The 12,365-nt window shown below is 39.3% G+C and overlaps 1 protein-coding gene across 1 annotated transcript in view; it reads left to right on the top strand.

The window, feature by feature from the left end:
* Positions 1–12,365, top strand: part of DNAH6 (dynein axonemal heavy chain 6) — a 199,946-nt gene that overhangs the window by 165,531 nt on the left and 22,050 nt on the right. The window contains exons 63-67 of the mRNA XM_008700061.2: positions 711–901; positions 4,473–4,633; positions 6,457–6,545; positions 7,309–7,455; positions 8,934–9,072. Of these exons, the coding sequence (XP_008698283.2) occupies positions 711–901; positions 4,473–4,633; positions 6,457–6,545; positions 7,309–7,455; positions 8,934–9,072 (727 nt within the window). The remainder of the gene's footprint in view (positions 1–710; positions 902–4,472; positions 4,634–6,456; positions 6,546–7,308; positions 7,456–8,933; positions 9,073–12,365) is intronic.

Here is a 12,365-nt window from a genome sequence, read left to right as displayed (position 1 = left end):
TCCATGTGGGCTAGAGAGGGAGAGTGTCTGCAAGAGCAGGCATGGGGTAAGCAGTTTAGGATAGGATCTGTAAAGGAAACACATCAGTGTAGGAAGTGGTCAGACAGGGTTATGATCATCAGGGCTGAGGCTGGTTCCCAAGAAGGGTCAGAAGAGGCTGATGAGTAAAATGAGAGAGGAAGATAGGGAGACAATATATGGTGTCAGTTCTAGAAGCTGGCTTATGAAGGGAAGCAAAGAAAGGAAATAGCTGGGAAGGGAGCAGCAATCAAGGGAAGGCTTTGTTTTGGTTTTAAGAATAGGAGACAGTAGAACCCAACTGTATGATGATAAGAAGATCTGGTGGGAGGGAGTCAATAGTGTAGAAAGAGACAAGGGAAGGACTGAAAGTAAAGTCCACGAGAATGCGAGAAGGATGGGACAGAAGGAGGCTAGGATGGGGCAACAGCAGGTCTGGAGATGGATGGAATGACAAGGGACTTTCCTCTCATCCAATAGTCAGCTTGCTCTGTGAGGTCAGGGGAACCATGGCTGCCGGCAGTCACGTGGTGCACAAATCCAGTAGGAAGAAGGATACCTAATCAGGAGAGAATGAGTGCAGAACAACAGGGCACCCGCTCTGAGAAGTTAACGGGGAGAAATAAGATAGAATTATGAAGGATCCTCATCCAACATACTATTTTTAAAATATTTTTCTTTTCAACTTTCAGGTGGTTTTCGCTCTTACAGACTTTGTAATAGAAAATCTTGGAAAACGCTTTATAGAGACACCACCTGTGGACCTGCCCACTCTGTATCAAGACATGTCATGTAACACTCCCCTGGTATTTATCTTAAGCACAGGCTCGGATCCTATGGGCGCATTCCAGAGGTTTGCCCGGGACAGCGGGTATTCAGAACGGTAAGGTCACATTGTGCCATTTTTATAATTCATATGAACATCTCCTTGTCAAAATTTGCCCTTTTTCTTCCCTCTGTGGAGTGTGAATGCCTACATTTAGGTATACCTTACTAAATAAATTAAGATACATTAATATTTAGCTATGTCTGTTGTTAAAATGGGGTCAAAAATAATAAAAGCAGATGTAAACTTCATTTGAACAAAGGGAAGATTGTCCAAAATGTATAGTAAGCTAGTGGAATAGTGATTAAAACTTATTTGTTATTTAAGACATGCTTTTAATGTAACTGTAAAAGGACTAGTTTATTCCGTATGAAATGTGCGAAAAATTCCAGAGCTCCTTATGTTGTCTCATCAGTCTCATCTACCCTGCTGAATAATAGGGGCAGGGGGAAGTTTAAATTTGCACATTTACATTACTTATTTTCTTTTGATTTAAATGTCTCCAGGGTAAGTTGATTTGGTTTCTTTCTCAAAAAAGGTCAGTCTTCCTGACTTCTCCTTTTTCCCCCAGTCCTCCCCAAAATGGTGTTCAGATAGGTAGGGAAGTGCACAAGACCACAGGTTGTCAGGGGAGAGTAGGGGTCTCATATGTACAAGGTAATTTCCAGCCTTGACACCTGACAGGCCCCTCCATGGAATGGCTGGTCTGGCCTTTTCCCTGGTCGGGGGATTATAAGATGATGGGTCCTGTCTGTTCACTTGAAGTTCATAGTCTGCACTAGTCAGCCTTCTCCAGAGAAACAGACCCAATTTTGGAAGGAAGGAAGGAAGGAAGGAAGGAAGGAAGGAAGGAAGGAAGGAAGGGAGAAAGAAAGAAAATGTCCTATAATATATGTTATTATATACATATATAATTATAACATATAATTATTATATATATATGAAATTTGCTTACATGATTATGGAGGCTGAGAAGTCCCAAAATTTGCAGTCAGTAAGGTGGAAAGAATTACAGTATAAAGAAAGGTAGGGCACTTACACTAAATCCAAGATAGCAGTGACCTGGGGAAGTGAAGGTTGGGGAATGAGACAGAAGTGAACAAGGAGGAGTACACCGCAGGTTCAGATCATGTAGACAGTGTTTTATTTCCTAAGCTGGGTTGTGGGTGCATGAATATTCATTATATTAACCTTACAGCTTTTGTATGGCTCAAATATTTCATAGTAAGTATTAAACATAAAAATTCAAGATAATCGGAAAATGGGGAGAAATGTTAATAGGTAGTTAATATGTGCTAAGTTCTTGATGTATTCAAGAAGAAAAAAGAAGTACAGAATAACTCTGTTGGCCTTAGGAAAACTTGTGTTTGAGTAGACATGTTGAAGTTTTAAGGGCAAACACCAGAATAATAAATAATTTATAGCGTCCAAGCCAGCAGAGGAACAAAAGACTATGTAGTGCAATATTCTAATCCAACAGATAGGAAAGAAGAAAAATAAATTCAAAGATAAAGTATAGTAAACCAAAAGTCAAACCAAAATAGAGAAATCGATCCAAATACCTAAATAAGTATAAAAATCTTACCTGTGAAAAGATAAATATGACAAAATTGGATTTTAAAAACATTCAGCTATATGCTACTTAGAAAAGGCATGAACAATACAAAGACAACATAGGAAAGTAGAAAATAAAGAGAGACTATGCAAATACTAACCATAAGAAAGCATTAATAGTTCCAATGTATATCACGAAATAGAGTTGGCAGCAAAAAATAATATTAGGGATAAAGAGGGCAACTCTATGATATATAAAAAAACCTACAAACAAAAAACACCGATTGTACAATTGTACACAGCTAACAAAGCTTGAAATCTATAAAGCAAAAACTAGAGAAACCGATATAAGGAGAAATTGATAAATTAACATTAATGTGGAAAATTTTAATACATCTCTAATAGAAACTATTATAAAGAACAAAAAAAGTTCCAGAACTGCTAAGAATATAAAATATTCAGACAATAAATTTAACAGTGAAATTAATGACCTTTGATCTTTACACTCAATGCATAGAGCAAATGCAAGTTCTTCAAGTACACATGGAGCATTTAAGAATTAACCATGTGCTAAGACATATTTCAAAAATACAATAAACTTAATCCCTGACACAATTAATATTCAAAATCAATCTTAAAAGTTAATTTTTTGAATAGTCGGAAAACCAAAAATGCCCTTTTGAACAACTCTTCTATTAAAGGGAAATCATAAGGGAAATTTTCCAATAAGTGGAAGTACATAAAAAAAAATATTATATACCAAAAACCAGTAAAGTATAGTAATGAGGCACTTAGCTGTAAATTTATGAATATTTAAGGACTTCTGGTCCAGAAATGTCAGACTAAGAACTCAGACTAATATTCCCACTAAGAACAACTAGAAACCTTGAACAAAATATATTTTTAAAAATGCTTGAAGCTTTGGAGAATGAAGAAAATAGTAAGGAATAGTCAAGAGACGAAGAAAACCCAGTACAATAAGTCCTGTACTCACGGAGAGGCATCAGAAGAGGAGGCAAAGAGCTGAGAAGCTGAGCAAAACTTTTCATTGATTAAAGGGACAAAGGGGACAAAATTGGAGCCCAGAGCCACCTGAATAGTAGAAGAAACTGGTAAACCACCTCCCTTACTTTGGTTTGGCACTCCAAGGAGATTCACCAAAAGGAATAAGGCCGGGTAAGAAATATACTTAGGAGGAAATTATGGTGACCCCTGATTAGTGGTATCTCTAGCTGCTTGCCAGAAGAAGATGTGAATCTCGTGTGGAGGACCACAAAATCCTAGGCAAAATCCTGCTCCCTCTCACTCTGCCTACTTGTGTGCGTTCCTTCTCTCTCTCTCTGTCAAATAAATAAATAAATAAATAAAATAAAATAAAATAATAAAATCTTTTAAAAAATAAAAAATAAATTTAAAAAATAATGTTGATTGAAACAGACCAAATACAGAAAATATAAATACTACATTAATCCATTTATATAAACTATAACAACTAGTAAAATTAATCTATGGTATTAGAATTCAAAATAGTTTTTACCTTTGAGAATGAAGAAGTCTATTGATTGGGAGGGTGCTTTTAATCCTCTCTTTTGTGTGTCCTGTGTGGTAGTACAAGTGTACATTCACTTTGGGAGACTTCATTAAGCCATACACTAATGATTTATGTACTTACGCTATATGGATGTGAGACTTCAAATTTTTTTAAGTTTTTAAAAACTGATCTATAGTGTTGGAAATCAGGAGAAAGGTCCCTTTGGGAAGGAGGAAGGAAAAGTCATTGGAATAGAAAGGGGCATAAGAGAGATGTCTCTGGGGTGTTGGCAAACTTCATTCTCAACCACAGGTGTTCATTCATGATCATTCATAGAGCTATATATTTGGTTTTTTGGACTTTTCTATATGTGTGTTATAGTAGAAAATGTTTTTTAAAAAAGAAAATAAACATTTGCATATCTATTAAAATGAGGTTTTGAAATAGGTGCATATATTAGGAGTCTACTATATTTACATTTCTTCATGGTCTCATTGCTTATAAATAACATAAAACAACATTTTTTGTTGTTGTGGAATTCAGGGTGCAATCAATTTCACTGGGGCAAGGACAAGGACCCATTGCTGAAAGAATGATCAAAGAGGCAATGAAATCAGGAAACTGGGTATTTTTGCAAAACTGCCATCTTGCTGTTTCTTGGATGTTGGCAATGGAAGAACTAATTAAAACCTTCACAGATCCAAGTATGTTGAACACATAGCATTTGCATAATAATACCTTTTATGGAGCCTTTCTTTGTTGAACCCAATTCTTATAATTTTTTATTGTAGGAATTACGTTTCCCCATATTAAAGAGGAGGAATTTGAGACCTAGAGAGTTTTAGTTAAATTACACAATCCAGACTTGAAAAAAGATCTTCAGACTTCAAGTTGTGGGTATGATCCACCGGATCATTTCTGTTTCATGTTCCTTTTTATGGAAGCCATTTGAATTCAAAATAGATTACATACAGGCACGCTAAAAGAAATAGAAAAATGGACTTAGGACAAAGAAAGGAAATTAAATCTTTCACTACAGAATGAGAGGAGATTCCCAGACTCAAATTGCCCTAGGGTCGTGTTTCACCACTTCTTATTCTCTGTGACTCCTGTGCCAACTAACTAACCCGCATGTGTGCCCCCAGCCATGTTGTGGAAAACCCACCTCAGTGCTTCAGAGCCGAAATAGCGAAGCAAAGACCGAGTTTAGGATAAAGAGGAACAATAGCTATATTGCTTCGCCAGGCAAAGGAGGCTGCAGCAGGCTGTATCCTTCAAAACTGCAAGCCCACCTGGAGGAAAGGGGCTGGGGGGCGGGGCAGGTAGTTAATAGGGAAATACAGGATCTAGCTGGTTTTGACAGGAATTATGTCATAAATTCAGCTTTAATCTGCAGTCATTCATTCAGTAAATATTTGGGAACCTACCATGTACCACGCACTGTTCTAGATGTTTAAGCTAGGACAGTGAACAAAACAACCATAGTTATCTGCCCTCCTCGAACTTAAATGTTAGTGAGGGGAGACGAACAATAATTAAACCATATAATAAATAAGTATTTATATGGTATGATAGAATGTGGCTAGTGCTTTGGGAAAAAATAGAGTAAGGAGGATCAGAAAGGTCAGGATGACATGGGCGGTGGGTGGGTGTGATGGGAAGGAAGAGTGGATAGCAGTTTAAACAGTGTGATCTGGGTAAACCTCTTTGAGAAGGTAACATTTGACCAAGACTTGAAGAAGGTGAGGGAATCTAAAGGAAGAGCATTCCAGGCAGAAGGACCAGCCAATGCAAAGGCCCTGGGGAGGGAGCAGGCCTGGAATGTTGGAGAAACACCATAATATGTTACATAATATGTAACCAGCACCAAGAAAGTCATCCTTGGATGACGACTGCATCTTCCTATAATGGGAACAACACTTCTCCCAACTTTGCTTCAGCCTTTTGAACCCAGAAGGGAATTCATTTTCTTAGGTTTTCTGTGCACAACTCACAAAGTAAGCATATTGTCTTAACTTCTTCATTCTGTTTATGAAGTCTGTCCGTACCCTCTGCTCCCTCAGTTCCCTTTGCAACTGCTCTGCAGAGTGGAGAGATCCCTTTCTTCTCCATAGGACTTTCTGACCATTTTCATGCAATTTGCCACAAATTGAATTGTTTAAAAATAAAACAAAACAAAACACTTCATGAACACTGGCAGTAACCACCCTATTTTTTAATTGAATATTTTCCCCATCTCAGGGGGAAGGCCCTTAATACCTCCAAGTACTGAAAATTAATGTGTCCTTATTTTTTTACTCAGATGCGCCAGTGTCTAGATTGCCAAACTTTCATGTATCAAGAGTTTCTATAAAAATTCCTCCTACCTCCTTTGTAGAACATTTTACAACATAAAAGACTTAAACTAGTCTTTAAACAGACCTCACAGAGGTTTTTTTGCTATCCCATAATAAGTATTTGTTATATAAAAGTATTATTTTAAGTTAAGCATTTTCCTTTTCTGTTGTCTTCTCTTTGTTTTAAACAGCTATTACTATCAAGGACACTTTTCGACTCTTTTTAAGTTCCATGCCTAGTAGTACATTTCCTGTTACAGTTCTTCAAAATTCCGTCAAGGTAATGTATGCAGATGGTTGGAATGGTGCAAAACGATTGGCCTCAGAGTGTTCCCCGAATGGGTCTGGGCAGCCCAGGCCCCATGCAGGACCACGTCAAAGTCTGGGTGGCCCAGGTGGGGAAAAGGAGATCAGTATCCCTTCACCTGATAGCACGCAGGTGAATAGTTTCCCAAACCACTCCCATCCTTGTGCGCCCTAGTCTGTTGCTCATCCAACAGTTTAAGAAAATGTCAAGGATGCAGAGTAGTGAGAATGGAACCCCTCCCAGAATTAAGAGACTATTTCAGCATGTGAGAGACAGGAAGGCCTGCAGGTAGTACGGCTGCTGGATTTCAGTGCTGGAAGTCTCCAATATACAGGAAGCCTCTGCATACGAATGCTCACTCCGGGAACAGGAGATGTCTCTTCCTTCCCTGTCCCGTGTCATCAAGGGATGTCGTATGTTGGGATGCATGGAAAATCCAATGCTGAAGGCCTGAACGTACTTTCTGGCCCATATTTAGAAAAAATGGACACCAAAATAAATTGTCTGAGGTTCTTGTGGAGACGGTTCACCCACTGTAGGTCTAAAGACCCCACCAGGCCCAATTTTGCAGAGACTGGGGCTGAGCAAGGTACAGAGCAGGCCCCCACATGCCAGGAATGCCCCCACGGGTATCAGTTACCTACATCCTCTCGATGGCTTCAGCCTATGTGTGTTATTCCGAAATAATGAAAATCTATAAAATCGCCCTCTCTGCCACGTATGTGTCTGAATCCAGGTAACCAATGAGCCTCCAAAAGGTTTACGCGCAAATATCAGGCGAGCATTTACTGAAATGACACCTTCGTTTTTTGAAGAAAATATACTTGGAAGAAAATGGAGACAAATAATATTTGGCATTTGTTTCTTCCATGCAATTATTCAGGTACACTCAATTTTTGCTTTTTAGTAGAAACAAGAAAGTGCATTATGTTAAAAAAAATAAATTAAAAAGTGGGAATTACATGAAAGCTTCCAAGTGGCATTGTAAAGTGCTGAGGCCCCATTCAGGGTCTGAAGCCAAGTTCTCCCCTAGTGGCTGATTAGTCTGTACTTCCCTCACCTCAGCAGCTCACAGCTTTGCCTCCCAGCTCTACTCGGATCTAAGGGACACCATCACCTGGATAAATGCACGAGGTCAAATTCAAAAGCACAAAATCGATCTCCTTAGCTATGCCTCAGTCCCAAATCTGCTTCCCTCCAGACTCTACTCCTGAAATCGGTGGTCCCATATCTCCATAATTTCAGGATTATTTTTATTATTCCTTCTTTGCACATAAATATCAGTCCATCATTTTTCTTGCTATAGTTTCATTCTCGCCTGTTCCTATATGAGTGGGCTTACCACCCTTAAAAGCCTCTTCCCTGTGACCGGAGCCCCAAGTCCCCTGAAAGATGACCTTCAACTCAGGACTACTTCTCCTTCCCTCTGCTCAAAGCTCACTGCTGTGATTTGGTGTCCATCCTGTGACCCTGCACTTAAATTCTGACTCTTTGACTACATGTCTCTAGAATGGTGTCTTAATTAGACTGGCTGCCTGGGTTTCAAATGCGTATGGTCTCTAGAGAAAGAACCTGTAAAGAAAAAAACAAAGATTAAAGATGCAATATATGAGATAAATAAGTAAACAAAGTCCTAGAGGAGATCTGAGAGGCTGGGACTAGGGGCTCCAGGTGTGAAGCCCCCGTTTTACAAAGAGAATCAGCTGAGATGGGGAGGTGGTTCAAGACTTAGGGAAATTTTGAGATCAGGAGGAGGGAATGTGAGACCTCTGGTATAATCATCAGTTTGGAATTAAGAAATTAAGGTGGGATAGGGAGATAATGAAGAAAGGGAAAGACTTCAGTATGTGAAGTCAGGAAACAAGGGTTATGACTCTGTGTACCAGTTAAAAAAAAAATGACATGCAGAGAAGTCAGTATGTAATTAGCACGTCGTGACATGACTGAAAAGCCTAGGTGATGGACAGACTCCTTAGAACAGTAGAGAGTAGTTCTCGCCACCAGATGGATGATGAGTGTCAGGGTTTTTTTTTGTTTTTTTTTTTTTTTGCCTATTTTGATGGGGAAATATTTTATTTTACCATGAAGGACAAATGTCCTTTTCACAGATCCATCATAGTTCCAGTAATGTCAAATTTTCTTTTGGAAATTTTGGAGAAGAGCCAGGAATGGAGGAAGAGATGCCGCCCATGTTTGCTGAAAGCCAAACCGAAAGCCTCGATGAAGTTGAACTTCATGATCTTAACTGATTTTACAGAATGAGGATGCCCAACTTCAACAGAAACCTTTTATTTCTCAATATTTTATACAAAGTTAATTTTATCAAATTTTATATAAGACCATTTTCATTTTCCCTTCTAGGAGAGAAAAAAGTTTGGCCCTCTTGGTTGGAATATCTGCTATGAATTTAATGACAGTGACAGGGAGTGTGCTTTACTGAACCTCAACCTTTATTGTCAAGAAGGAAAGATTCCCTGGGATGCGCTGATTTACATTACTGGTCAGTATGCCCACATGGCCAGGCCATGGCCCATATAAAGATGGTGTCCTTTCCCCAGTGTTTGATAATGGTGATGATGACTTCTGATAGTCCCTTTGTGAAAAGACCATGATAAGAATATCATGAGAATATTTACACATAGGAAATGGGCAGATGTTTTCCCAAATAATAATAGCAGAACCTTATATCTCTCTTGATAACATGCTAAGTGCTATGTTCAGCGCTTCCCAAGAATTAGCAGATGTAATCCTCACAACAACCGTATGAGGTGAGGGCTGTTATATCCCTATTTTATACATGAAGAAACTGAGGCAGACAGTTTATAAGTGGTAGAGCCAAGACTGAAATCCATTTAGTCTAGCCTCGAGAGTCTGTGCTCTTAAATTCAAAAGAATCTGAACATTGATTGACCAGTAGAGACCTGTTGGTTCAGGTATACTCGGAAAAAAGGAAGAACTATTTCAGGAATTACAATTTTTAGCAAATATTAATTGTGGTGACATGGGACCTTGAACCAACATTAGGTCCAGTCTGGAATATGTAGGCCCATGTGATGAAGAAATGATTTGCACTGGGAAGTGGGGAAAGAAGAGCACTCTGAAAAGGGGCAGAATGAGAATGGGTGGTTTTCACTGGTGAGTAAGGGAAATGGGGAAGAACAGAGAGGGATCGGGTGATCTAGAACCTTGAAAGGCAAATAAACCTTGGAAATAGAGGGCAGTGAAACAACAGTGGAAATGAATGAGGACCATCCTCAGCGTGGACCAGAAGAGGTGGTCTTAGAATCTAGGGGGATACTTCATACTCTGGCCTCCAGCGCTCCACTACACCAGTGTGGCCAACACTGCTTAACAAAATGGTGATGGTCAATTGACTTCATACTGATGGTCAGCTTACTTTCAACAAAGGTATTAGGGCGGCTCAACGGAGGAAGGATCATCTTTTCAATAAATGATGCTGGGACTGTTAGATATCCACCTGCAAAAGGATGAATTTGGATCTTTATCTCCTGATGCACAAAAATTAATTCAAAATGAATCCTGTAAGAGCTAAATGTAAGAGCTAAAACTTATAAAGCTCTTAAAGCATAGAAGTAAATCTTTGTGACTTTGGGTTAGGCAATGGCTTATTAGATATGACGCAAAAAACACAAGCAATAAAGAAAAAATAATAATGGACATTGTCAATATTTACAACTTTTATACTTCAACAAACACCATCAAGAAAGTGAAAAGACAAGCCACAGACTGAAGGAAAATATCTGCAAATCATATGTCTGATAAGGCACTTGTATACAAAGTATATAAAGAATCCTTACAACTTAACAGCGAGAAGAAAAATAATCCGATTTAAAAATGGGCAAAACACTTGAATAGACATTTCACCAAAGAAGACATATAAATACCCAATGAAAACATGAAAAGATGCTCAGTCATTAAGGAAATGAAAATTAAAGCCACAATGAGATACCCCTTCACACCAACTAGGATGACTATAATTTAAAAATGAAACAACAAAAAAACAGTAATGAAATGTTGGCGAGGATGTGGAGAAAGCGGAGCGCTCCTACATTGCTGGTGGCAACGTAAAATCGTGCCGCTACTTTGGAAAATTTTTTAAATAGACTTACCATGTGACCCAGAAATTCTACTCCTAGGTATATAGCCAGGAAAAAAGTGAAAACACATGTCCACACAAAAACTTTACATGTTTATAACAGCATTATCATAATAGCCAAAAAGTGGAAACAACCTGAACTCCATCAGCTGGTGAATGGATAAACAATATGACGTATCCATACAATGTACTATCCAGCCAGAAAAGGAACAAAGTACTGATACGTGCTGCAGCATAGGTAAACCTCACACACTCTATGCTAAGTGAAAAAGTCAGGCATAAGGGTGTGTGGGTGGATCAGTCAGTTAAGCCTCCAAGTCTTGATTTCGGCTCAGGCCCTGATCCCAAGGTCCTGGGATCGAGCCCTGAATTGAGCTCAGCACTCAGCGGGGAGCCTGCTTGAGATTCTCTCTTCTCCTCCCTCTGCCCCTCCCCCTGCTCACTTTCTCTGTCTCTCTCTCTCTCTCAAATAATTAATACATCTTTTTTTTTAAGTCAGCACAAAATACCACATTGTATGATTCCACTTATTTGAAAGTTCTAGAAGAAACAAATATATACAAACAGAAAGTAGATTCGTGGTTACACGGAACAGGGGCAAGAATGGGGAGTGATGGAGAAGGGGCACAGGATTTCTTTTGGGGGATGATACAGATGTTCTAAAATTAGGTTGTGGTGATGGTTACACACAACATTTTAGGTTTACTAAATACTACTGATTGTACGTGTAAATTTTATGTAGATTTTATGATTTTTAAATTATAGCTCTTTATTAAAGCTGTTTTTAAAAAACGGATAGGAGGGCACCTGGATGGCTCGGTCGGTTAAGCGACTGCCTTCGGCTTAGGTGATAATCCTGGAGTCCCAGGATCAAGTCCTGCATTGGGCTCCCTGTTCAGCAGCAAGTCTGTGTCTCCCTTTGACCCTCCCCCCTCGTGCTCTCTCTCATTCTCTCCTTCTCGAATAAATAAATAAAATCTTAAAAAAAAAAAGATAGGATCAAAAAGGCAATCAATGCTTTATCCATAGGGTGGTATTTTCAACAACATTGATACATTAATCCAGAAAATAGTGCCTAATACTACAATACATGCTAGAAATAAAAGATGACATAAACCCTGCCTGCCAAAAACTCATGGCGTGGAGGGTGGAGATAATAAATAAACTCTGTGCTAGGATCATAATCAAATCAGAAGGGCATGCGCAATGCTGTGGGACTTCAGCGGAACGACTAACATTACCGGGGGGCATCTGGGAAAGCTCCGCTGGGAGCTTCATGCTGAACAGCTGCATTGAGCTAAGCCGGGCTCGCTGGGAGAGAGAAAGCAGGAGAGCACACTGGGCAGAGACAATAGTGATATACAAGCCCAACACATTGAGGTGTGGCCTGACTATAGAACTTGTGAGCAAGGGACACCTGGGGGGCTCAGTTAGTTAAGCATCTGCTTTCGGCTCAGGTCATGATCCCAGAGTCCTGGGATCGAGCCCCACATCGGGCTCCTTGCTCAGCGAGGAGTCTGCTTCTCCCTCTCCCTCTGCTGCTTTCTCTGTCAAATAAATAAGTAAAATCTTAAAAAAAAAAAAATTGTGAGCAATTCCGTTGGGCTGGTGCATAGTATGAAGAGGGGATGTACATGGAAGGGAGATTTATCTTCAACTAAACTAAAAAAGGTAAG

The sequence above is a fragment of the Ursus maritimus genome, unplaced genomic scaffold (genome assembly GCF_017311325.1).
Source record: "Ursus maritimus isolate PB19 unplaced genomic scaffold, ASM1731132v1 scaffold_6, whole genome shotgun sequence".
NCBI classification, from domain to species: Eukaryota; Metazoa; Chordata; class Mammalia; order Carnivora; family Ursidae; genus Ursus; species Ursus maritimus.
The sequence above is the reverse complement of the archived record's forward strand: the minus strand, read 5'-3'. Positions and strand labels throughout refer to the sequence as shown.